General features: G+C 38.5%; 2 protein-coding genes across 2 annotated transcripts in view; one reads left to right on the top strand and one right to left on the bottom strand.

The window, feature by feature from the left end:
- The first annotated feature begins 3,411 nt into the window (after window positions 1–3,411).
- On the top strand, window positions 3,412–14,350 carry LOC127417006 (synemin-like). The gene is made up of 4 exons (XM_051656674.1): window positions 3,412–4,577; window positions 7,271–7,395; window positions 9,503–9,573; window positions 10,007–14,350. Exons 1-4 carry the CDS (start codon window positions 3,780–3,782, stop codon window positions 12,193–12,195), a joined length of 3,183 nt encoding a protein of 1,060 aa, XP_051512634.1. The 5' UTR covers window positions 3,412–3,779; the 3' UTR covers window positions 12,196–14,350.
- Window positions 14,346–26,270, bottom strand: part of LOC127417007 (tetratricopeptide repeat protein 23-like) — a 27,114-nt gene continuing 15,189 nt past the window's right edge. Inside the window, exons 6-11 of the mRNA XM_051656675.1 lie at window positions 23,021–23,192; window positions 22,216–22,321; window positions 20,866–20,993; window positions 20,266–20,415; window positions 14,968–15,050; window positions 14,346–14,814 (exon numbers count right to left, since the gene is read on the bottom strand). Of these exons, the coding sequence (XP_051512635.1) occupies window positions 14,700–14,814; window positions 14,968–15,050; window positions 20,266–20,415; window positions 20,866–20,993; window positions 22,216–22,321; window positions 23,021–23,192 (754 nt within the window). The 3' untranslated portion in view covers window positions 14,346–14,699. The remainder of the gene's footprint in view (window positions 14,815–14,967; window positions 15,051–20,265; window positions 20,416–20,865; window positions 20,994–22,215; window positions 22,322–23,020; window positions 23,193–26,270) is intronic.

The raw sequence follows: 26,270 nt of genomic DNA, 5'->3' as shown, positions 1-26,270 counted from the left end.
TCTCTCCCTATAGATTTCTCCCTCTCTTATTTCAAGCAATTTGATAGCATAGTGAAGTCCTTCATTTGGAATGGTAAGCGTCCCAGATTACATTAAAATAAATTACATAGGCCGATTGACAAAGGTGGGCTAGGCCTACCCAAAATTTTGTTTTGTTATTATACATTCGGTCTCAGACATTTGGCTCATTGGTCGCTTCCACCTGAGAGAGCCCTTCCCTGGTTTTGTATTGAACAGGAAGTCCTTGCCCCTATTTCACCATTGCAGAGCCTTTCTATTAAACTAATCGGAGAAGTTAAGTTACACTCTGTTATCTTGCATTTGCACGCGGTATGGACAGAAGTGTCCAGAGTGTTTAACTCGTACATTTATTTAAATGTTGCCTCGAGCATATGGATGAACCCAAATTATGTATTAATAAGTCCCCTTTCTGCTGGTCAGAGTGGATGGTGAGGGAGGTTAATACGCTTGGTGACCTATATGAGAGTGAAGTGTTGAGATCCTTTGATGGTTCAACATTTTAGGATTCCCAGATCTCAGTTCTTTAGGTATTTACAGCTGCCTACCAGCCCTGGAGTCACGAGTTCGAATCCAGGGCGTGCTGTGTGACTCCAGCCAGGTCTCCTAAGCAACCAAATTGGCCCGGTTGCTAGGGAGGGTAGAGTCACATGGGGTAACCTCCTCGTGGTCGCTATAATGTGTGGTGAGTTGTGTGTGGATGCCACGGAGAATAGCGTGAAGCCTCCACACATGCTATGTCTCCGCAATAACGTGCTCAACAAGCCACGTGATAAAATGCGTGGATTGACGGTCTCAGACGCGGAGGCAACAGATTCGTCCTCTGCCACCCGGATTGAGGCAAGTCACTATGCCACCACGAGGATTTAGTGCGCATTGGGAATTGGGCATTCCAAATTGGGGAGAAAAATTGGAGGAAAAAAAAAAACAATATATATATATATATATTGGGGATAGTCATTTTAAAAGTTCCATCCTCAGAGGGTGGAAGTCGGCTGGGGCGCCCTCGTTTCAGGAGTGGTATACGGGGAGATGGGTGGGGTGGCAGCATTCGAGGAGGTTATTTTTAGAAGGCTGGGAAAATGGGATTTGTTTGATAGGAAGTGGGGTGGATATTTGATTGTTTTGGAGGGTTCTCGGGGAGGGGCAGTGGAGAGGGATTTCTAGTTTGATGTGTATGTGCATTCTTGTTGTTTTTTGAGAGTATTCTTTATTTTATGTTTTTTTATTTTTATGTTCTAATTGTTGGTGACCACTGTAGTGTGTGTTTGTGTCTGGTGGTGGGGGTTTAATGTATATAATTGATTCTGTATATTATGTTGTTTTTGTTTGTCTTATTAATGGAATCAATAAAAATTGTTGATAAAAAAAATAAAAAATAAAAATTAAGGCACGAGAACCACCTACAGCATGCTTACGTTTAGTATGCACATGCAACATGCACTTCCGCATGAATAAATTATGTAAATTGCATTACTGTATTACTGTCTTTTCTTTTTGTTTACTGTTTGCTACTTTTAATTATGCTGTTGGTTGTGTTGTTGTCACTTTCAGTTATTTTCAAAAGAAGGAGGTGCAACACTCACTCTTTAAGCAAAATTAGAGCTACAAATTTATTTGTTTAAAAATACATGACATTTCAGCCACCCCCAGGGTCTTCATCAGACAACTGATGGTGACCGGGTGAATTTATGATTTTATGAATTTATGATTGTGTTCAGCAGAAGAAAGTCATACACCTATGGGATGCCAAGAGTGTGAGTAAATCAGGAGAGAATTTTAATTTTGGCGTGAACTATCCCTTTGTCAAATTTATCTGTTTAAACAACTTTCCCTCTTAAATTGACAAATTCAAATTTTAAGGCAGCACGAACACTCAATTGTTTGTTGAAACAAGTTTTTTTTTTTTTTTTTTTTTTTTTTGCAGGATAAGATTCTCAATTATCACCTGGATTTACAAAATTTAACAAGCATCTCTTAATCTCTGTTGCGATCAGATACCCATCAAGCCCTGATCTTTGTATAAATGATTAATCTGTGCATAAAAGTTTGACTTTTAAGTTTATCTTTGGAGTCATATTCTGCCAGATATCATCAAGGACTTGTTGGGTTTTTGCATAACTGACTGGGATCTCCTTAATGTGGACCTCTATGCCCATTCCAAGTCCCACCATCTTCAAACTCTACTGAAACAACAAAGCATCTGACTTCACCGTGATTACAGTAATGCTTACATATAACATTTACGTCACTTTATTTGCCCAAATTGCTCAATTACACTTTAAAATGTAAAACCATTATTTATCAAAAATAATCTAGACACCGCAGTATGACTTGTCAAACTCTGCTTATCAAAAAAGCCTTTGTCGGAAAGGGCCAAAACCTCAGTAAATGAGAAATGTTTAATATTAAAGTAAAAACGGCTCCCTGGCAAACACACAAGGAACAACGTTGACTAATACGGCAAAATATGTATGAAGATTCGATATTTTCTACTCAAATGTTCTTTATATTTACACAGCGAGACCAATGCCAAGTTACTTTCGCTCTACATGCTGAACGCATCAGATTACAAACCCAAAATAAACCACTTACTTGTTACAACAACAACTTCAGAATCAGCTTTATTGCCAAGTATGCTTTAACATACAAGGAATTTGTTTTGGTGACAGGAGCTTCCATTGCACAACAATACAAAACAGCAACAAGACAGAAATAATAATAAAAATAAATAAATAAAAATTGAATAATATAAAAATTTAATAGAAAATAAAGTATATATATATATATATATATATATATATATATATATATATATATATATATATATATATATATACTTAATAGAAAATAAAGCACAATAAGACAATATATACAGTACTGTGCAAAAGTCTTAGGCACATAAGATGTTTCACAAAAACATTTATCTTAAAATAGTTATGTATATCTTCAGCTTTAGTGAAGCTGAAGATATATAGATATGTAGTTATGTATATCTTCAGCTTTAGTTTTTTTTTTTTTTTTTTTTTTCACGAGTAGTGTCCATCGATTTTATTATATTTTAAGGCTTAACCTACCACTTTGAAAAATGAAATAAACAACTGCGCATTTTAATACAACTGTAGCCTAATATTAATGTGATATATAGAGATATTACCGAAAGTGACACTTTGTTAGACAAACTGCGCCACTGAGACTGTAGAAGAGTGGGTGTATTGTCCATTTTTCTCCACATGGGAGAGCCATCTCATATCCCATCACAGCGCGAAAGGCCCACTTCTCCACCTTCAAACATCTGCTTCAGAACAGGACGCGATCTTACAAATCCTACTATGGCGAAGGACACAGATATTAATATTAATTAGATCTTGATGACGTTATCCGGTAACCTTTATGAAGCGTTCACTCACGTAACCTAATTAATATTTAGCCATCGCGCGCCCACTTACCACTTATTTTCAGCAAATCAGTTAAGCATGCTGGGCGAAAGTCACTTAATATTCATAAGCCAAGCATTCCCCATAGTAGCTTTAGTAAATTCGCTAACGGGATATGGGATTAGCTCAGAACCGCAGGCTTCTCCTCCGCACTTGTTTGCCTCAGCCTCCGCCCCATCGAGATCCGAACCAGAGCTTCTCATCGACGCACAACATTGATGACAACAAGGGAATATTTGAGCAGCGTTTAACATAACGTCTTTAAGCGTATCCCAAGGCTATTAGATTTACCATTAACATAAAAAAAATTAAAATTAAATAAAAATGTTCCGAATGAGGCAGCCGTTTGAGAGCGAGAAGCTCCAACTCCAGGAGCTCAACCAAAAACTCAGCCAGTACCTAATGCGCGCGAAGCAGTTGGAGCAAGAAAATACCTGCTTGGTAAGCGAAATAAATTCAATCAGACAGAAAAGGTCTGGAGAATGGGAAAACAAACACATGTCAGAGTTACGGGAGATGCGAAGACTGGCGGAGCGCTTGTCTTTCGAGAAATGCAGAGCAGAGATGGAGCGCGAGAAGCTGCGCAATGAACTTCAGATGCTTCACGCGATGCGTTCAGATGAGGCTTCGGTGAGCAAAGGCATCGACAGCGAGCTTAAAGGTTGCGAGAGGCAGCTCCATCATGATCTTCAGACCAACACTGCGCTGGAAGATCGTCTCATTCAGCTCGAAAACGAATACAAGTTTTTGGAAGATGCCCACAGAATAGAAATCGCCCACCTGAGGGACCAGGTGCACTCTCGAACTGTACGTGTTGTCACTCAAACGCATCACGCGCCTACAACTGTAACGATGGAAGAGGTGCAGGAGTATGCGGCCAACTTTACAGAGAGCTGGAAAGATACATTGGACATGTATCGCCTGAAGGTAGAGGAAATCGAAGAGTCTATCAAAGCCGACCAGGCGAGGCTGGAAGATATTCAGAGGGAAAAGAAGGAATACGCTTTACAATTCAAAAGGCTGCGTGAAGAAATTGAGCAACAAACTCATGTGCAGCTGAACCTTGAAGAGCAGCTCATGAACATGCAGGAAAATTTCAGAGCTGAAATCAATCAGTATCAGGTGGGTGAGAAAGTCTTTCAACATATAAAAGGTACTGCATTAATCACATCACCACAGATTTTCCTGGCATCCTTTGGAGAAAATATTGCATAAGGGGCCGTTCAGAAAGAAAACGTCAAGCGTAAAAAAAAACACACACACACACACAAAAAACACTACATGCGGCGTGACGCATATAACAGAACACAGGTCAGGTATCTCGATATGCATTTTGAGCGAGACGCTCCGCAACGGTCAAAGACGTCTTTATAACGCGTTTATAAAGATTTTTTTCTTTTCTTTTCTTTTTTTAAAGAGCGCAAACGGACACAAAACGTGTTCGGTGTGAACGGACCTTAAAAGTAATAGTTCACCCAAAAAAAAAAAAAAAAAATTCTCTCATCATTTACCCTCAGGTCATCCCAGATGTGTCTGACTTACTTTCTTTTCCAGAACACAAACAAAGATTTGTTTTTGAAGAATATCTCACCTCTGTAAGTCCATATGCAAGTGAATGGTGACCAAAGCTTTGAAGCTCCAAAAAGCACATAAAGGCAACATAAAAGTAATCCATACAACTCCAGTGGTTTAATCCCTGACTTCAGAAGCAATATGATAGGAGTGGGTGAGAAACAAATCATTTAAGTTCTTTTTTACTATAAATCTCCTCTTCCACTTTTACATTCTTCTTCTTTTGTTTTTTGGCGATTTGCATTCTTTTTGCGCATTACCACCTACTGCTCGAGATGTACAGTAAAAGATTTATAGTAAAAAATGATATAAATATTTATCTGTTTCTCACCCACACCTATAATATCACTTTAGAAAATATGGATTTAACCACTGGAGTCTTATGATTATTTTTATGCTACATTTATGTGCTTTTTTTAGCTCCAAAATATTGGTCACCATTCACTTGCATTGTATGGACCTACAGAGCTGAGATATTCTTCTAAAACTCTTTGTTTGTGTTCTGCAGAAGATTCTGGGATGGCAGAGGATGAGTAAATGATGAGAGAATTTTCATTTTTGGATGAACTATCCCTTTAAGGATTTACATAGCTAGTTCTCCTTAGAGGGTGCCACACCCACTGTGTCGCACTACAGTGGTGACAGCAGCCAGCTGCAGTATCATAGCTGCCAAATAAATTATAAGATAGAATGAAGATAGCATTGGCAAGGGCATTCCTGCATGTTAATGATATATGTCATCAGAAACCTCTCGGTTCTTTAAGACAAAGACAGTAAAAGTTTACGAAACACAAACATAGTGGAAACCAAGCAGACATCATGTTGATGAATATTATCCCAACACCTGTTCTGTCAATGGTCCCTTTAGGAGATTAAGTGAGGAGTGCTTCAGCACTGCCAATATCCATGTTTATCATCTCCAGCTCAATGTGCTTTAGAGAAATTGGGGATTAATGCTTCATCCCATGATTGCTTCTCTCTTGGGAAAATGACAAATGTGCAGTTATTGAAGTAAAGTGTTGTGTCACTGTGGACTAAATTGAATGAGTTGCATTGAGGAAGCCAGTCTTAACATATTACTGCATTTAGTATCTCCAGCCTATTGAGTGCCAAATGTACTGTTCAGGCTCCAAAACCATTGGTATCGCCTAATAGGCATGCAGTCACCAAGCAGACTAATGATGCTGCCTTATAATTAATATTTACTGATCCATTTATTGAAGTCAAAAGATTTAAGTGCTGTTATACTAACATCCCAGGGCTAATGTTGCTAACATTTATAATGGATGACATTTATGCTTCCACGAGAGACCACCAGAAGTAAGTGATGGAGTGTGTGGATCCATCACTGTAGGAGCACTAGAAAACAGTGGATAAGAATTTTAAAGGCTAGACGTATAATGGGAGATGGTACCTTGTGTATCTGATCTGAACTTTAAGACATACTGACTTAGACCAACAAAAAGCAGATAATCTTCTATCATTAAAGACATCTGTCTCTTTAAATAAATTATGAAGTTTCAGCAGGGTGTGATGTTGCAAGAGCTCTTAAACAGGTGCATCACACAAACAATGGCATCGAAATGTACTTGGATCAAAAAGGTGAAAGTGGACACCCCTATGAAAGATAAAAAAGTTTATAGTTTAAACAGTTACTAGTAAGTTTATGATTACTTGTATTACACGCAGCTATCTGATATTGGCATTAATTTAATGCTGTATAGCCAGAGAGGAACTGGCTTCCCCAGCTGAGCCTGGTTCCTCTCAAGTTTTTTTTTTTCCTCCATAAACTTACATCTGATGGAGTTTTGGCTTGTTCTCTGGGGGACTAAAAAGACAAATAATTTTAAGGCATGATTTTCTATGCAGTTGCTCAATGAGGACTTTAAGACACTACAGACATTACAGCATAATTTTCTGTAAAGGTGCTTTAAAACGATGTGTTTTGTGAAAAGCACTATACAAATAAAGATTACTTGAATTCACGATTAAAATGCATCAGAACTGTTTTAAAAGATGAAAAAAAATAACCAAATTATAACATTTAAATGTATTTTTAAGACTTAAAAGATTACTGCTTTACCCAAACCACTGACTTTCTAATCACTCTTGAGATATTGATTCTAAAAAGTCTTTAGAACAAAAACACACACCTTTTCAACTTGATACCTGATCCTAATTTACTTTTAATTTAGTCTTTATGTAAAAGAGCAAACAAGCCAACTCTCTTTTTTGTCATACAGGTTATTATTGAAGATCTGGAGTATGAGCGCAGGTTGCTGTCCAACACCATCTCAGAGAAGCTGAAGGACCATCAGGATCTCGTACAGGTTAAAATGGGTCTTGCTCTGGAAGTGGCTGCATACAGGTAGAGCTTTCACAAAAAATATTATATTTTTTATTCTTTGAAAGAAAAAAAAAAAAGAACTACAGGAGGCTAAATAAATGGCATGAGAAGCTGTTTCGTACCTTATAATATAACCAGTTCTACCAAACCAGTTTAGCTAATTTATAAGCACATAACATATATATTATATAAATAATTCATATTTAAAAATGCTTTAAGCACACATTTCAAAACAAGGCTTCAGGGACTGTATTAGCATAACCACCGCCCTTATTTTCTGATCATTCATGTTTGTTCATTGTTCCCAGAGATCTACTAACACTTGAATTTTACAAAGCCACTGTTTTGACAGTTTCATAAAATTCATATTTGTTAGACAGTTCCTGCCTATGGTCTTATGGATCATGGCTTCAAGCACAGGGAGGAATGACCTTGTTTCTGTCTCCTCCCACATCTTCTCAGTGATATTAAATATTAATAACAAAATTAGTTCTGCTTCATGGACATCTTTGTAGAACATAGGGAAATACATGGGTCTCCCATTTGTATCAAAATGTTTTAAATTCACTTTTCAAAATGTCAAGCCTTAACTATTGTTTGTGGTGGCCTTAAATATGGGTTTTGATAGGCAGGAAATATTTTTTATAGCCTTATAAGACTTCACACAGGAGTTGAGTTGTTTTGATGCACAACTGTTTTTATATTTAAATGAAATTGCGTTGAAAAGTGTTAAATTTAATTCTTTCTAACATCCAGATACCCCGGTTTGAGTCCTTTTTTCCTCATTCCTTGGTTCCTCATTGTTAATCTGGTATTCAAGAAGCAGGGTATTAAAACATTTCAAGCATTTTCCTTTGTGCAAAGTAATTGAATGCACACATATTTTCTGCTGTCTGTAACTCAAGAGTCTGTTTAGAGATTTGTTTGAGTAGTGGAGTTTAACAGAGCTGCCACCCCCAACATGAGCCATCAGCCGTGTAGAAGTTGGAATGTATTTTTAGTTACTGCAGCAACAGAGCAACTAATGCCCGCCCATGTGGCAAGTCTGCTTAAAGTCCCTCCCACTTTTTCCCTGTTTGACTAGATAACTCCCCTGTTTTTATTTATGACTTGGTCACTGCGCATTTGAGCTAACATTAAATCTGAATTATGGTGACATTCATTCTATTGTGTATATTTAAAACTGTCTGATTCATCAGCTAACAAATGAAATATTAGTATAAAGGCACACAATAATAGATGTTCAAAAGAAAATAAATTTGGCCAATTTTTGTTGTTTTTGTTTACTACTTTGTCATGTACAGAAAATTGTTTCTAGGTTTTTATTATTATTATTTAAATAGAAGTATTAATACAGTATGTCTATGGTGGCTGTTTTGTTCTCAAGATAAATCAGATAGTTCGCCTCACCTTATAATGGTCCACCATTACAGGTAGCACACACATTGTTTTTGACTCTCATCTGAAAATGTTTAGGATTCTTCTCTCATTATCTGCCATCCGTCATTTATTCTTGAAGTCAGAAGTGAGGTTAGACTCTTTCACCTGAAGATGTCTGAATAATGTGTTGTTTGGCCTTTTTGGAATGTCTTCTGAGATGTGATCATGTAGAAGTGTCTTTCCATTGGTCTGTTTAAAACTGCACCACATTTTGAGCTATAATGAAAACAGACAGGGATGCATTGTGGCAGTTATTTTTAGTGCAGTCTTTCTGAAGAATCACAGGGAACTTCCACTGGGATACTGTAGCTCCAGAGTCTGCTTTGGTTCTCCACCACATTTGCCATGTAATAGCATTATCAAGGTAGGTTCAAAGCACGAGCTCAAGGACCTGTGTGACTAATTAAACACAATGGTGGACAAAATATGGTGACCTTCACTGTGTTTTTGTGTAGGACAAGGTCCATGGGCATGGTACTGAAGGTTTTTTAGGTTGTTCTCACTGGTGTTTGAGCTTGTATATGGTGATGGCAGAGCAGGGGGGTAGTCAGCACTCTCAAGAGTTGAAAAAAGTAGCCCCTAAGTTTTGTTCACAGCATATGTTTTGCTCACATCATATAAAGGTCACCATGACCTTTGATTTATCTGCTTGTGCTTTTTTAACTTTTGGCATTGTCATGTTCATCAGGGCACTCTTGGAAGAAGAAGGAAGACATGCTCAAATGTGGTCTAATCAGCAGTCAAGAGAACGAATAATAGGTATTGTTTGCTTGAATCATAGTTGAATTGAAGGCACTGCCCCCCATCCCGCACAATGTTGTTCCAAAACTGTATGACTTTTTTTTCTGTGGAACACAAAAGATGTTAAACGAAGAATGTTAGCCTGAGTCACCATTCAAATTCATCCTGCCTAACGTCAGCTATTGTGTTCCATGGAAGGAAGTCAAGCAGTTTTGGAACAAAATAAATAATAAACAGAATTTTCATTTCAAAAGAAAACAGACAGCTGTGAATTGTAGTTACAAAACACTTCTGAAAGGATGTCTTAGGATGAAATAATTTGCTTTTACGCTATAATTTGGACATAACTGAAATGCAGTATTATTCAATAATTATGAACATACTATACAGAGTAAGAAAATGTTTATCATCCTAATTTCTGTCCTAATATCGTTCTATGTTGTCTATTTAGATATAAAAATGCCAGCCCACCCTTTCACCCCAAGACTCTCTAGCATTCCGGGAAGTCAACCAGATACGAGAAAACACTTCACAGGATATGATGTTAAATATATGGAGCCTATTTCCAGCATGAGAACTTCAGATGTATCAAGTCAGTTTTATTCTCATGGACCCTCTAGGTTAGTGCCCATCAGTGTATCAAATCGTGCCCAGCAAAGTCCTGCTTCGAGAAGGGACATGATTTCCTTCACCAAAGCAGTGCAGGCAGCTGCTGCCAGTTCCCCAAAAGAGGTTTCGAAGCATCTCCCGCCCAAAATTGAAAGTACATCAACCTCTAAAATCTCACAAATAGCACAACCAAAGCCAGTGAAAGTGTTATCACCTATAGGCTTGAGCAAGGCCACCACTGAAGAAAGTCACCAGAAAGATGTTGAAATGAAAGAAAAGAGAATGGATGGCAAGTTAACAGTGAAAGAAGAAAGACAATACGTTAAAGTAAAAGAATCAAAAGCTAAAGATGAAAGAGAGTTTGAAAGCCACCAGAAAGATGCTGAAAAAAGAATGAATGCCAAACAAGATACAGACAGAGTCAAGGCAACAGCGAAATATGAAACACAACATGTCAAAATAAAAGAAGAAAGGAAACCTATTGATGAGAGAGAGTCTAAGGTATTTGTAGGTGAGGAAAAAGTCTTAGATGCCGTTTCTATGGAAGAAATAATGCAGCAGGTCATGAAACCTGCTGGTTTGGATACTAAGGTCAGCTCATCCCCTGACTCAAAAGTCACATATCATGTGGAGAAAACAAAGCAAGACGATGGAACCACCAAGACTCAGATTGTCTTACAAACTAAAGTGGAGGAAGAGCTAGACCTGTCTGAAGATTCTGGCCTGGAGGAATTTCTCAGCAAGGGAGTCAAGAAAGTCACCCTAGAGAACATCAAAGGAACCCCAACAGGAAACATGATCGAGAACCTGTTGAGTCTTGGCTTGCAAGGTGAGAGCTTGGGAAACAGGTCGGTGAATGTGGAGATAATAGAGGAACCTGTGGAGTCTCAAAGTGATGAGGAAGATGAAACTGAAATAAAGGAGACAGTGGAGATTAAGTCCCAACAACCAAACATCAAACCCTCATCAATGTTCTTCCAAATCGAGGAGCTAGAAAGCGAACCTAAGACCACAAAACCCTGTGAGGGCAGTTCTAAGACAGTCGAAGGGATCAGAGATGAAAGTTTACCCTATTTCTCCCATGGCCAAGAGCCACAAGAATACTTTGTCTCCACTCCTGAGGACAATATGTCAGAGGAGGGTGAAAGGTTTATGTCTTTTACCCATTATGGAGTTGTGGATGATCTGTCTGATGAAAGATATTACCAGGAGGACGAGCCCAAAAGGTCGACTGCTGAAGGTCACAGTTACAGAGATTCACCTGAATATGGTGACCACTCATTTGTGAGAGACAGTATCCAAGAATGCATAATTGAAGAGGAGGTTCTCGTCTCTCCAACGCTGCAAAAGTCCATAGTGGGAATGCTGACAGGGGAGTCACTAGACCCCAAACAGCAGCTGAGAGGAGCACTAGAGCAAATCCAAGGTAACATCTCTGGGGCCCTGAAGGAAGAACTTGCATTTTTAACTAAAGGTGGGGAGACCCCAGACAATGTCTCAGTGGACATCAAGAAAGTAGAACAAGCCACAGATAATGGAACCATGACCATCGTGGCAGAGCTTAATGTATCCCAGACTTTGGAGGATTCTGGACTGCTGGAGGAGGAACAGGATGATCCATCGGAAGAGCAGATAATGGCAGCGTTGAGCTCATCTCACCCTGGACTCCAGCAGGCCCTCAGAGGTGGAGCTGGAATTGGATACACTATGAAAGTTTCCCAAGAGGAGTTTCAAACAGAGGGAATTCCGTGGATGACCAGCAATGAAGAGATTGGACACTGGAGTTCTGATGAGGTCAGCAAGACGGAGAAACATATCAAGCTGGGTCCTAGTGAGAGATCCTTCACATTTCAAATGGATGTGAACAACAGCTCTTCTGCATCAACCAGTGGAGGAACCGGTGAAGCTGAAGAACGAAGAGGAAGCGGAGCTACTGAGTTTTTGCAGACCCAGATGATCGACCCTCACATGAAGGTCTGTCACGAGAAGAGAATCGCAACTGTTTATCTTGAAAGCCCCAAAGACGACTGAGACTAAAATGAAATTGCCCTCCAAATGAATCATTATATCTTGAAATAATTATGTTTACATAATTCATTATGAATTTGGATAAAAGCAATCAGGTGTTGTAAACCGGAATAAAAAATCCATGATCCATGACTGATTTCCTGTTATATCTGTCAAGTAAAATGGAAAGTTCACCCAAAAATGAAAACTCTGTCATCATTTACTCTTGTGTTGTTCCAAACCTGCATGACTGTTTTCCATGGAGCACAAAACAATGTTAGGCAGAATAATATCCTCAGTCATCATTCGCTTTCATTGCATCTTTTTTCCATACCATGAAAGTGAATGGTGACTAAGGCTAACATTCTGCCTAACATCTCCTTTTGTGTTCCACAGAAGAAATTAAGTAATATGGGATTAAAACCACATCGGTGTGAGTAAAGTTTGACAGAATTTTCATTTTTGGGTGAACAATCCCTTTATTCACTGTTTTGGTTTGATCTTGAGTATATATTTTGTATTATCTACCTGGACATCTTATTTAGTTTTTATTATATAGTTTTGCTTTAAGTATAGAAAAAGTTAGATAACAGTTTTTCTTTCCATGTCATTTCTTTTTTATTTCTTTATCCTCTTGTAAAAATGTACATTGTATGCTATATAAAATGCACAGTTTGTTCTAGTTTCCAGAAAATTCATGTGAAATATCAAGTTAAACGGAGAATGAATAGATCGAGATGGAAAAGTATGCATAAATTGTAGAATAGCGCTTGCTTTGACTGGCTATATTTCTGTGAGTATGTTCAAAAATGTATTCACAGTATGACAAAGACCTTAGAAGAATATTTGTCACAAATTTGGATTTGGAAATTTGGGATTTTTAGGTTACGCCCTTAAAATGAACTGACTTATGCGGTGTGGTGTACATTTGGCCACATATACAGTGTCTAGCTTTGCATAAAACGAGAAATAGACTGTCCTTCCAGTCTTCCAGAGATCTCTTAATCCTTAAATGACATTAGACCAGCGAGGACTAATCTAGCAATCCCGCTCCAACAGGACAACATATTTTTCATTGCCCTGTTTATGAGCAGAGACAGCAAGAGAGGGAGAGAGAGAACATTAAAATAAGTTCTAGGCAGATTACAGAGAACTGTGTAAGTGCTTCAAGAATAGCTAGCTGGTTGCTATTAAGTCTGTGTCACAGCCTATTACCTGTATTCAGATTGAGGATTCACTTCCACTAAAGGAGCGCATCTAATGTGTGTCTATTTTAGGATTCATACTCTATCTTAAGACTTTCCATCGACACCTCAAAAGGTAAAATAGCGTAACAACTTGGACTGAAGATTTACCAAGGTGTAAACATTTGTTTTCCTCTATTTTTGTAATACCTTCATACATTCTGCTACATCTTGACAGATATCAGACATTTTCATGTTAGTCAGTGGAGGCTGCAAGCTTGACTGTCCTATGCTTACAATATTAACAATAGAGCGTCATTTATTATGAGAAATCATGTAACATCATTTAAAAATTTGCTTACTGAAAAATGAGGCTCTCATTTAATCTCATTTAACATTTAATTTTCAAGTATCTTGTCATGTCTGCATCATTATAAACCTTGATGCATTTGACCAGAATCAAAATCCTGAATATAAATATGTTAGCAGATACATGGTAAACTGATTAAGATTATAAGTGATAGTTCACCCAAAAATTTTAATTCAGTCATAACTCATCATTTTGTTTCAAACCCATATGAATTTTGATTATATATATATATATATATATATATATATATATATATATATATATATATATATATTATTAACATTACTATGCTTGAGGATTCCTTTGAGATGGTGTTTCAGCACCTGACGAAGTTTGTCTGAATCTATGCATAGGGTTCTATTATTCAAAAAACACTTTGTGAACCCTCCTATTGTGCATATATGGTGCATGCAGATTTACAGTGCAGTATGCTATACCTTTTACTGCCACAGCAATGATTGGTTTGGCTTGGCAGACTACAGATGTATTTTTGCAATATGAAAATTCACAGAAGTGGTGTTTTGTGTGCCGTGTTAAGAAACAGACTTGGTATCTTGTCTGCTCACTGTCTGAATATTGGTCCACATGCGAAATGCAAACATAATAAACGAAACCTTACAGACAATTACAGAGTTTGTGTAGTGAATCCAGCTCAATTCTCAGAAAAATCTTTGAAATCAGAGGATTATAATGATAGCGTGTGGCCTGTAGCTACAGTCAGAGAGTATTTGCAGAAACTGCTGTGAAGGTGTATTAGATCACTGTTGAACAGTTCTAATTTTTTTAAGTGCAAAGTGTCACCCTGCCAGCAGCTGAGAGATTTGAAACACAGCAGAGCCTGTCTGTTGTCCTAGAAATATTGCCTTGTTTTTTTTTCTTGTTTTTTTCTCTTCAATCCACAAACTCCCCTTGGTGAAATAGGAGGAAGTCAAACATCTCTGACAGTCCAGGGATATGCCTGGTGGTCAGTGCTCCTATGAGTTAGAGATACTAGATTTCACCTCAGACGGAGATGATACCACTGCACAGAAAGGAGGCCTTGTTTCAAGATGACTTTCCTTCTTATGTCTCACACAAACCTCTGATGACCTAGAAGATATAAAGCATTAAATGCCTTATCAATAAGTAATATTTACAGTCTTTAAATGTTATTGTACGGCATTGAAAGCATAGCAATGACGTTTTAGAGTGCATTTTGATGTGTAACACATAGCTTCACACATGGTTAGGTAGGAAACTCACTGAGACAGCATGTCCACAATTCTTTGTGTGGCTTTGGTATTCTTGTGCTGAGGACCATACAGCATACTCTGAATATTCAGACACTGGAAGAGAGAGAGAACCAAAGATTGTACAGTATATGTTGATTGTAAAAATGGTTGTGAATTTAGGCCAAATATTGAATCAAACATTGGATTATAACCTATGGAATAGTTGCTTCATAGGCTTCTTATGCAGTTTTAAAGAACTAATTTTCATCCATTTGATTATTAGTATGGGATGGCCAGGTTTGGTGAACAATAAAGTGCTAGCAGAGCTTCAATACTGTTATCAAATCTGCCTGTGGCTGTGAAATGAATATACCTTATTAGACAGCTTTGCTGGTATACTTGACTCTGGTCCATCACAGCATTCTGCAGTCAAACATTTTTGTATAAAGACCGCAAAACTGTATAATTCACAGTTTACTCAGGCAACCTATTTCCTGCAAAGCTGTGCTACTTTTATGTCTCTCGTATCATTTGCGGTCTCTTTCTTCTCACATAATACAATAATTTCAAATCAAAATTTCATGTCCATTTAGTAATTTCTTTGATAAGTACACATAATAAATGGGACAGTATACATCAGCTGTTCATTCTCACAAAATAAACACTTTCAGGGAGATAAAAGACCTGATCACTTTATAGTTTAGAATAATAACCATCTGACTGTGTTATCCTTAACATTATCCTTCCCTTATATTATCCTTGACTTTATCCTTCCATTTTTTATGAAGTTTAAATTTGATTGAATTGTAAATGTTAAACTAAAGGCTGTTGCAAAAATGTGTGCCTTTATTCTGTTGCTATCTAGAGTGAGTGCTCTGCTTTGTGGGGTTCATGGAGTAGTGGACAGCTTGACTCTGATTTCACTGTAGAGTGGAGGAGTGTCTTTGGCACACAGCATACCCGGCCAGCTCAATTCATTTCCTCAAATAAACCCTCTCATTCACTCACAACATTATCAAAACAGCAACCACATATTTCCAAAACCTCTCAAAATTACAACATGACATCAGTCTTTACAAAACAGCAAAGGAAAGCAACTGTTCAAAGTTTCCTTGATGTTTGAATAGTCCTTGTTTTCATCACTTTCCATTATAGGGAAAAGTGATGTCATAGAGGCCCATTTCAACGGGAAAACAGTCACAGTGTCACACAAAAGAGTACGTGGGTCTTTTTAAAGAATAAAGAAAAAGATACAGCATATGTATATCTTTAGGCAGAAAACAATTATTTCCAAAAACACACACAAAAAAATCTAAATATAACTTAAACGTTCCATATTTTGGGCCCTTTCTCTCTCTAACTTTAAACCCCTGGCTTTGAGCCAATTCTAAACTGGTTGTGTGTTGCTCTGTGCTGCAGCTGCTGTCATGATTAATGCAGAAAGAACATGATATGAGCTCGTCGTATCTGTCAGTGGTAAACGGGAAAGGTTAGTAGCCTAAGGAAGTGCAGAGCGTGGGACCACTGATTTATTGCCCAGAATTGGACCCCTTTGATACAACAACAAAGAAACATAGCAACAGTGCTCACTTACAGACAAGTGGAGACCGGTATCAAGAAATCAAAGTCATCATACTGTTTCAGAGGGGTTTTGGGGGAATTAAAGCCACTTTAATATTCAGGACATAGCCTACTAAAAGAAATAGATTCATGCACCCTCATGTGGTTCCAAACTGGTTTGACTTTTTTTCTTCTGTGGAACACAAAAGGAGATGTTAGGCAGAATGTTAGCCTCAGTCACCATTCACTTTAAATGTATCTTTTCCATACAATGAAGTTCCTTCTAAACATTCTGCATTTCCTTGTATGTTCCACAGAAAAAAGTTATACAGCTTTAGAACAACATGTGGGTGAGTAAATGATGACATAATTTAAATTTTAGGGTGAACTATCCCAGACATCAGCAGATGTGTTTGTGTTTTGTTTACTAAGAGCTAGAGCAATAAGAGAACTAGGGTGTGGGATGACTCCTAAAGGAGACATTGAGGGAGGAGTGACTTGTGCAGTTCAGTTAGAATAGCATTGGCCAGTCCAAAATTATTCAGGCTTTAAATAATGGTTGAATGTCACTTCAGTTTCTAATACAAGCATAAGTTCCATGCCTATTCTGTAAATGTTAATGGATGCAAGTTCAGAGACAAGATTGTAGAATTGTAATTTTCTTCAATAATGTTGACTGGATTGTTCCTCGGACTGTGTTCAGTGCTCTTTAAACAGTTACTCTGCAAAGTTCCAATGGCCATCAAAATGTCTGGCTGCAATTAGAAGACAAATTAAATGTTATTCCTTGGGACATTGTGTATCAGGAAAAGCGTTCCATCCAAGGGGATGTATCTTGGACGCACCCCTCCAATATTAGAGCATAGCCCTATGGGCATCAGGCTCTAAGAGACTTAGGTCAAAATAGCTGTTCAGATCTCTTTTAGCAATTCCACAGCCTCTATGGTGACTTTGTGTTAAAGTGATGTAAAAATTCCACCAGTCCTGGTTGAGTGGCGTAAACAAAGGTTCTATTTGTTGTGTGATGTAGTGGCTAAAACTCATAACTGGTAATCAAAAAGTTGCTGGTTTGATCCCTGTAATGGCCATTGGTCCCTAAAGCAAGGTGCCTAACCAGGTTGCTTTGAAATTCAATAAATACAAATTCTATTATAAAACAAATAGTTTAGAATCTAAATTCTGATTTGATGAGCTGTGTTCAAAGCTGTTGTAAAACTATTATTAAAGCACACCTGTGACCAACATTCTATTAATACCACACAACATCTACATTAATTGCCAACTGCAAACTGCCAACAGGTAGGATTATAAAGTATAGTACTTGGCGAAAGAAGTGTTTATTCCAATTATTATAATTTTTTACAAATCTATCTGTTTATGATGTCTTTTATCATATTGCAGTTGCTGTCATTTTATACAATAGCCTGTACATATAAAATATGCCCAAAAAGCAATAAGACACTCGAGTCCATATGTTCTGCTTCGTGTCCGCTGTGCGTCTTGCCAACAAACACCCACTGCACATGGTAAAATCACTGTACCGCATAGCATTGTGTGGCTTAATGTTTAATTTTATACCATCACGCTATCACGTCAAAGATTTGGCATCAGATTTAGCAAACTACAGTAGCTATGTAAATACATGCAATAACATATGTGCAATGTTTATTCATAAATACTGTACATTACAGACCTGTTTTACTTGTTATATCTGAAAAAGGTCACATACTGTATATGAAGTTTATGTATATGGGCATTTTTTTAATTAATGATTTATTAAATGAATTAAATAATGAATGAATGTGTAACACTACAATAAGGTTCTATTTGTTAACATAAGTTAACAACATTAGTTAACATGAACTAAAAATTAACAATACTTTTAAAGCATTTATTAATCTTGGTTAATGTTAATTTCAAATCAAAAGTTGTGTTTGTTAACATTAGTTAATGCACTATGAACTAACAATGAACAATTGTTACATTATGTACAGTGGTGTGAAAAAGTGTTTGCCCCCTTCCTGATTTCTTATTTTTTTGCATGTTTGTCACACTTAAATGTTTCAGATCATCAAACAAGTTTAAATATTAGTCAAAGATAACACAAGTAAACACAAAATGCAGTTTTTAAATGAAGGTTGTTATTATTAAGGGAAAACAAAATCCAAACCTACATGGCCCTGTGTGAAAAAGTGATTGCCCCCTAAACCTAATAACTGGTTGGGCCACCCTTAGCAGCAACAACTGCAATCAAGCGTTTGCGATAACTTGCAATGAGTCTTTTACAGCGCTGTGGAGGAATTTTGGCTCACTCATCTTTGCAGAATTGTTGTAATTCAGCCACAATGGAGGGTTTTCGAGCATGAACTGCCTTTTTAAGGTCATGCCACAGCATCTCAATAGGATTCAGGTCAGGACTTTGACTAGGCCACTCCAAAGTCTTCATTTTGTTTTTCTTCAGCCATTCAGAGGTGGACTTGCTGGTGTGTTCTGGATCATTGTCCTGCTGCAGAACCAAAGTTCGCTTCAGCTTGAAGTCATGAACAGATGGCCGGACATTCTCCTTCAGGATTTTTTGGTAGACAGCAGAATTCATGGTTCCATTTATCACAGCAAGTCTTCCAGGTCCTGAAGCAGCAAAACAGACCCAGACCATCACACTACCACCACCATATTTTACTGTTGGTATGATGTTCTTTTTCTGAAATGCGGTGTTACTTTTACACCAGATGTAATGGGACACTTCCAAAAAGTTCAACTTTTGTCTCGTCAGTCCACAGAGTATTTTTCCAAAAGTCTTGGGGATCATCAAGATGTTTTCTGGCAAAAATGAGATGAGCCTTAATGTTCTTTTTGCTCAGCAGTGGTTTTCATCTTAGAACTTTTCCATGCAGGCCATTTTTGCCCAGTCTCTTTCTTATGGTGGAGTCATGAACACTGATCTTAACTGAGGCAAGTGAGGCCTGCAGTTCTTTGGATGTTGTTGTGGGGTCTTTTGTGACCTCTTGGATGAGTCGTCGCTGTGCTCTTGGGGTAATTTTGGTCAGCCGGCCACTCCTGGGAAGGTTCACCACTGTTCCATGTTTTCATTTGTGGATAATGGCTCTCACTGTGGTTCTCTGGAGTCCCAAAGCTTTAGAAATGGCTTTATAACCTTTTCCAGACTGATAGATCTCAATTACTTTCTTTCTCATTTGTTCCTGAATTTCTTTGGACCTCGGCATGATGTTTAGCTTTTGAAGATCTTTGGTCTACTTCACTTTGTTAGGCAGGTCCTATTTAAGTGATTTCTTGATTGAGAACAGGTGTGGCAGTAATCAGGCCTTGGTGTGGCTAGAGAAATTGAACTCAGGTGTGATAAACCACAGTTAAGTTATGTTTTAACAGGTGGGGCAAACACTTTTTCACACAGGGCCATGTAGGTTTGGATTTTGTTTTCCCTTAATAATAACAACCTTCATTTAAAAACTGCATTTTGTGTTTACTTTTGTTATCTTTGACTAATATTTAAACTTGTTTGATGATCTGAAACATTTAAGTGTGACAAACATGCAAAAAAATAAGAAATCAGGAAGGGGGCAAACAATTTTTCACACCACTGTATATATATTAATGTAACATTAATAATATTAATAAATGCTGTAAAAAATCTATTGCGCATTGTAAGATCATGATACCTAAAGCATTAACTAAAGTTAACCAATGGAACCTAATTGTAAAGTGTTACAAATGAATACATAAAATAATTATCAAAATAATTTTTATTCACCTTCTTGAGGGTTCTGTGGGCTTGTCTCATCTGACCCTGTGTCATCTCTACTCCACCAATCAACTGCAACGCTTCTGCAACCTCTGCACTCAGCTCACCGAAAGTGCTCTTCTTTAAAGCTAAAGACTCTTTTTGGATCTGAGCACTTCTCTGACAAACCAAAACACACATGGTCCTTACAGAAAATTGTACCTTTTTTAAATAATAAACTTTATTTGACATTGCTGCGAAATTATTTCTCTTATGTTTGCCACAAAATATAGCTGTTCAGTCATTACATCAATTTGTAGGCTAACCCAGAAGGGGAAACAATACAATTGTTGTCTGATTCATCAAGCATGTAAACACAATCTCTTTTGTAGTGGTAGTGCTTGTGTTGCAAATTTGTTGCAGGCTTAAAAATGTCGTTTCAGTTATGACTTCTCAAGTAATTTTATCCACCGTCCTTTTACCCATTGGAAAAACCCAAGGGAACACATGGCTCGAAAATGCTAATCGTTTTCCAAGTTTTGGGACTACAAACTGAACAGAACTATACAGTAAAGATTGATTTAATATCCCAAAATCAAACTATACACCATTTATGATTTTGAAGCTGACCTCCTGTTGTCCGGTGAGTAGTAGGAAGTGACAGTAGTCATCTTGGGCTGATAAGGTGAGTGGGTCCTGTGGGCCTCGTGCACTCGTATACGCACTTATACTCTCCTTGAATAAGTGTGCCGCCGAATCTATTCAAATGGACAGAGAGATGCACATAGTCATGTTCCTCTGCAACTTTCTCTGATGTTATTATCACACACCCTTTAAGAGCTTCCCCAGCATAGTGTTACATTTTTCATTTGATAAGCAGAGGGTCACCTTCAAGTCTCTTGCTGTACTTGTTATACAGGCCAGCTAACACAGAGCTCTAATTATGTACAGCCTATTAAACACCTGAACTAGACTGTGACCTAACATGATTCATCCAATTGACAAACTTCTAAATGCTGAATCTGCTCTCAAATCATCTTTTTAAAGGCAATATACCAGGGACATGAATGATTATTGCCCTAAAACAAGGCTACTGAGTGTGTAATAAGACGTGAGTCTGCCACCAGTTTTATGAAACACATTAAATCAAAGCTTGAACACTACTGGCTATATAACTTGTCTCAATTCGGTGTGATGCTCAGGGTCTAAATATTTTCCATAGAGATGGGGGTGAATTCACTAAAGAGTTGCAATCCAGGTAATCAGTAGTTAAATGCACTAAAATAGCATTGCACCATATTTAAATAAAGTAATTTCCATCGTTTTCAGTGCAAACATGGCTTTCTATGTAAATTAGGCTTATTATAGATTGTGAATATTCATAAAAGTGTTGCTGTTAGCCTGTTGCAATTAACATAAAAACAGGAAACAGAATTTTATTTGCAGAGATGTTTGCTCACATTTTCTACTGATCATTGCAGCATCTGCAACTTGCAAATTCTGTTCAGCACTAATAGAGCTGGTTCCGGGAGTAAAAATCCAATAATTTTTTTTTCCATATGGGAACTGATTAACAATTCATTTTAAAATCTAAAAACCAAATCTTTTGTAAACTCCAAGGTTGTTAATTAACTTTATTTTTCAAAAATTGTTTGATATCAAAATTCCTGCTGAAGAACTACACTACCCATGATCCTGAGGGGGGAAATCCACCAATTAGAGAATTGTGTTGAACAAACCATGGCAAAAAAAGAGTGCAGCAGCAACAGTCCACAACCAAGAAGCACTGTAAATTATGTAATCGAGGCTTTCTACACTCTACACACTTTTTTGAGGGCACATTTGCGCCATTACCTGATTTACATAATTCCTTCAGTGAATCAGGTGCTAAAACAGCACAGACGTGCAAACAAACAACACTATCAGTGTGCACAATTCAATCCAAGTGAATTCCTCACAGACTTTTGTAAATGCAGTCACCATTGTGATGAGGTTCTGAAGTGGAAGAGTAGGCCAGAGCCAAGCTGTGAGCGATGTGGGCCCCCTCCAGACCCCCAGGACTCTGACTAAGAGCAATGGAATGAGCCTTCAGAGGAGGGAGAGAGAAAGAGTGAATACAGACTTTTCACATATCAGACCACACACACTGACAGGGAGGAAACATTTTCAAGAGTTCTAGGCTTTAAACCATTTTGAGGTTTGATTCTACAAACCAATACACCAACCTTCCACTATTTACCTCTCTCTGGTTTTAAAGGAATAGTTAATCCAAAAACATGAATTCTGTCCCATTTGAAACCCATTTGACATTCCAGACCCATTTGACTTTCTTTAATTTGCAGAACACAAAATAATATATTTTAAAGAATGTTACAATGTTGAAATTATGTGTTACCTTATTGAATATGTTAATCTGATTTAATTTGATTTGAGAGTGAAAAACAATGTAAATTTAATTCTGTTCATCATACAAAATAATCGTATACCTTCAGAAGACTCGGAATATGACGCATGAGTCACATGGACTACTTTTATGACACTTTTGGGTGTTTTTTCAAGCTTTAAAGTCACCATCAACTGCTATTGTATGTAAATGAGCAATTGCAAAAAAAAAAAAATTATATATATCCTTCTGTGTTCCACAGATGAAAGAAAATCATACGGGTTTGGAAAAGGCATGATAATGAGTAAGTAATGACGGTGAACTATTCCTTTAATAAGTTTAAGTTAAAGTGTAATTCTCTGAAGGACAGGACAGGACAGGAATTATGGCTGGAATGTTTACCTGAAGGAGATGCTCAATGGCTCTATCCAGGTGTCCCTGTGCCTGCTCAATGGCTGCCATGTTCCTATAAACAAAGCAGATCCGACTAAGCTGGCCTCCTTCCTGCAGTAGTTCCAAGGCTCTTTCACATTGACTCAGGGCCTGCTCAGCCCTCCCCTGGCACTGGTACACCCTATAATACACACCATATGTGAAGACAAGCACACACACACAATCACAAAGATGCCATTTATCATGAAATCTATTAATGTTGTCATATACAGCACAGTGTTGACCTCGCTTATGCGTGTCAACATAATAAGAATGCCCCATTTGTAGTGCCAAGCATGGGCAAAAATGTCAGAATACAATGAAAGGAAGCTCAATAGAAGCCTCATTCCAGTGACCTGTTCATGAGTACTGGTTATAAACAGGATGCACGGCTGTATATAGTTCTGTATTGGAATTAACAGGTTTTTTCTTTGTGGTCTCAGCTATTCCCCAATGAAAGGATGTTTCTGCCAGGTTTCTGCCTTGTGCTTCACAGAAACCAATGGAGTGAAACCATTCCGGACAGCGCGTTACATCTGCCGGGCTTTCAGCTGTTCAGAGCGGATCGCATCGCGGAGTTAACAGGGAAAACGAGAGGCGGTGGATCATGCTTTTACATCAATGAAAATTGGTGTACAGATGTAAAAATGTTAAAGAGGATGTGCTGTCCTAATTTGGAAGCGCTCTTTATTAACTGTAAGCCTTTCTACTCGCCGCGGGGGTTTTGTGTGAACACAGCGCTGCAACAGCTGACTGATCAAATCACAGACACAGAACAACAATACCCGGATTCAGTTATTATTATTCTTGGGGATTTTAACAAAGCAAACTGCCCAAATAAAAAACAGCACATTACATGCCCCACCAGAGACAGGAACATACTGGATCATTGCTACACAACAATAAAGGATGCATATTGCTCTGTCCCTAGAGCAGCTTTGGGACTCTCTGATCACTGTCTGGTTCATCTTCTTCCAACCTACAGGCAGAAATTAAAATCAACCAAGCCAGTAGTAAGGACTGTAAAGAGATGGACCAATGAAGCAGAGCTGGAACTACAAGCCTGCTTCGATTGCACGGATTGGAGTGTTTTTGAGGCTGCAGCCACAGACCTGGACGAGCTCACAGATACTGTTACATCATATATCAGTTTCTGTGAGGATATGTGCATTCCTACTAGGACTTATTTAAAGTTCAACAACGACAAACCGTGGTTTACAGCAGAGCTCAGGCAGCTTCGTCAGGCCAAAGAGGATGCTTACAGGGGTGGGGATAAAGTCTTGTACAATCAGGCCAGGAACACACTGAACAAGGAAATCAGAGTGGCTAAAAGAAGATACTCTGAGAAGCTGAAAAACAAGTTTTCAGTTAACAACCCTGCATCAGTGTGGAGTGGCATGAAACAGCTCACAAATTACAGGACTCCTACCCCCCACCCTGTGGTGGACCAACAACTGGCTGACAACCTGAATGTGTTCTACTGCAGATTTGAAAGGCCCAATCTCACACCCACTCTGGCCTTCACTTCACACAAACACCAACACCTCCTACAACCCCCCTCCTCCCCCCTCCTGCTATTCAACCTGCACTTAAGATCTGTGAAGATGATGTGAGCCAGGTCTTTTGGAAACAAAAGATGAGGAAATCTTCAGGCCCAAATGGCATCTCACCAGCTTGTCTTCGATCCTGTGCTAACCAGCTGGCCCCCATCTTCACACAGTTCCTCTATAGATCACTGGAGCAGTGTGAAGTCCCATGCTGCTTCAAACGCCCAATCATTATTCCTGTCCCAAAGAAACCAAAAATCACAGGACTTAATGACTACAGACCTGTCGCCCTGACGTCTGTGGTCATGAAATCATTTGAGAGACTGGTGTTGGCCCGCCTTAAGAACATCACTGGACCCTTTCTAGATCCCCTTCAATTTGCTTATCGAGTAAACAGGTCTGTGGATGATGCAGTCAACATGGGATTGCATCATATCCTGCAACATCTGGACAGACCAGGGACATATGCAAGGATCCTTTTTGTGGTCTTCAGTTCGGCTTTCAACACCATCATCCCAGCTATACTCCAGAATAAATTACACCAACTCTCTGTTCCCATGTCTATCTGTTAGTGGATTACCAGCTTTCTGACAGACCGGCAGCAGCTTGTGAGACAGGGGAAACTCACTTCCAGCACCTGTACAATCAGCACTACTCTTCTCCCTCTATACCAATGACTGCATCGCCAAGGACCCCTCTGTCAAGCTCCTGAAGTTTGCAGATGACACCACTGTCATCGGCCTCATCCGAGATGACGATGAGTCTGCATACAGAAGGGAGGTTGAACAGCTGGCTGTCTGGTGCAGTCAAAACAACCGTGAGCTGAACATGCTCAAAACGGTGGAGATGATTGTGGACTTTAGGAGGAACACCCCAACACTGATCCCCCTCACCATTCTAAACAGCACTGTGGCAGCAGTGGAGTCATTCAGGTTCCTGGGCACTACCATATCACAGGAACTGAAGTGGGAGACACACATTGACTCCATTGTGAAAAAGGCCCTGCAGAGGTTGTACTTCCTTCGCCAGCTGAGGAAGTTCAACCTGCCACAGGCACTGCTGATACAGTTCTACTCAGCAGTCATTGAGTCTGTCCTCTGCACTTCAATAACTGTCTGGTTTGGTTCAGCTACGAAATCAGACATCAGAAGACTACAAAGGACAGTACGGACTGCTGAGAGGATTATTGGTCCCCCCCCCCTTCAAGAATTATACACTTCCAGAGTGAGGAAAAAGGCTGGAAAAATCACTCAGGACCCACTCACCCTGCCCATTACCTTTTTGAACTGTTGCCTTCTGGCCGACGCTTCAGAGCTCTGAGCACCAGAACCGTCAGGCACAGGAACAGTTTTTTCCCTCAGGCTATCGATCTCATGAACGGTTAAATTGCCCCATTGAGCAATAACTATGTGCAATACACAGTTTAATCTCTTTTTATATTAAATTACATCCAACCGCTTCTGCCATTTCATTCCTCTAAGGAAAAAAAAAACATTTGCACTGTACATAACAGATTTGTATTTTGCACTGTACATAACAGATAACATATTTGTATTAGATTTGCACTACGAATGTGCATGTGTGTATGTATGTATGTGTGTGTCTGTGTGTGTATGTACGTATGTGTATAATTATTTTTTATTTTTTATCATTATCTATGTCTTGCTGCTGTT

The sequence above is a fragment of the Myxocyprinus asiaticus genome, chromosome 26, assembly GCF_019703515.2.
Source record: "Myxocyprinus asiaticus isolate MX2 ecotype Aquarium Trade chromosome 26, UBuf_Myxa_2, whole genome shotgun sequence".
NCBI classification, from domain to species: Eukaryota; Metazoa; Chordata; class Actinopteri; order Cypriniformes; family Catostomidae; genus Myxocyprinus; species Myxocyprinus asiaticus.
The sequence above is the reverse complement of the archived record's forward strand: the minus strand, read 5'-3'. Positions and strand labels throughout refer to the sequence as shown.

Coding starts and splice junctions, on each gene's coding strand:
- LOC127417006 (XM_051656674.1), top strand. CDS start 3,780: ATGTTCCGAATGAGGCAGCCGTTTGAGAGCGAGAAGCTCCAACTCCAG. Junction 7,396..9,502: donor CTGGAAGTGGCTGCATACAG/GTAGAGCTTTCA, acceptor CATGTTCATCAG/GGCACTCTTGGAAGAAGAAG. Junction 9,574..10,006: donor GTCAAGAGAACGAATAATAG/GTATTGTTTGCT, acceptor TTGTCTATTTAG/ATATAAAAATGCCAGCCCAC.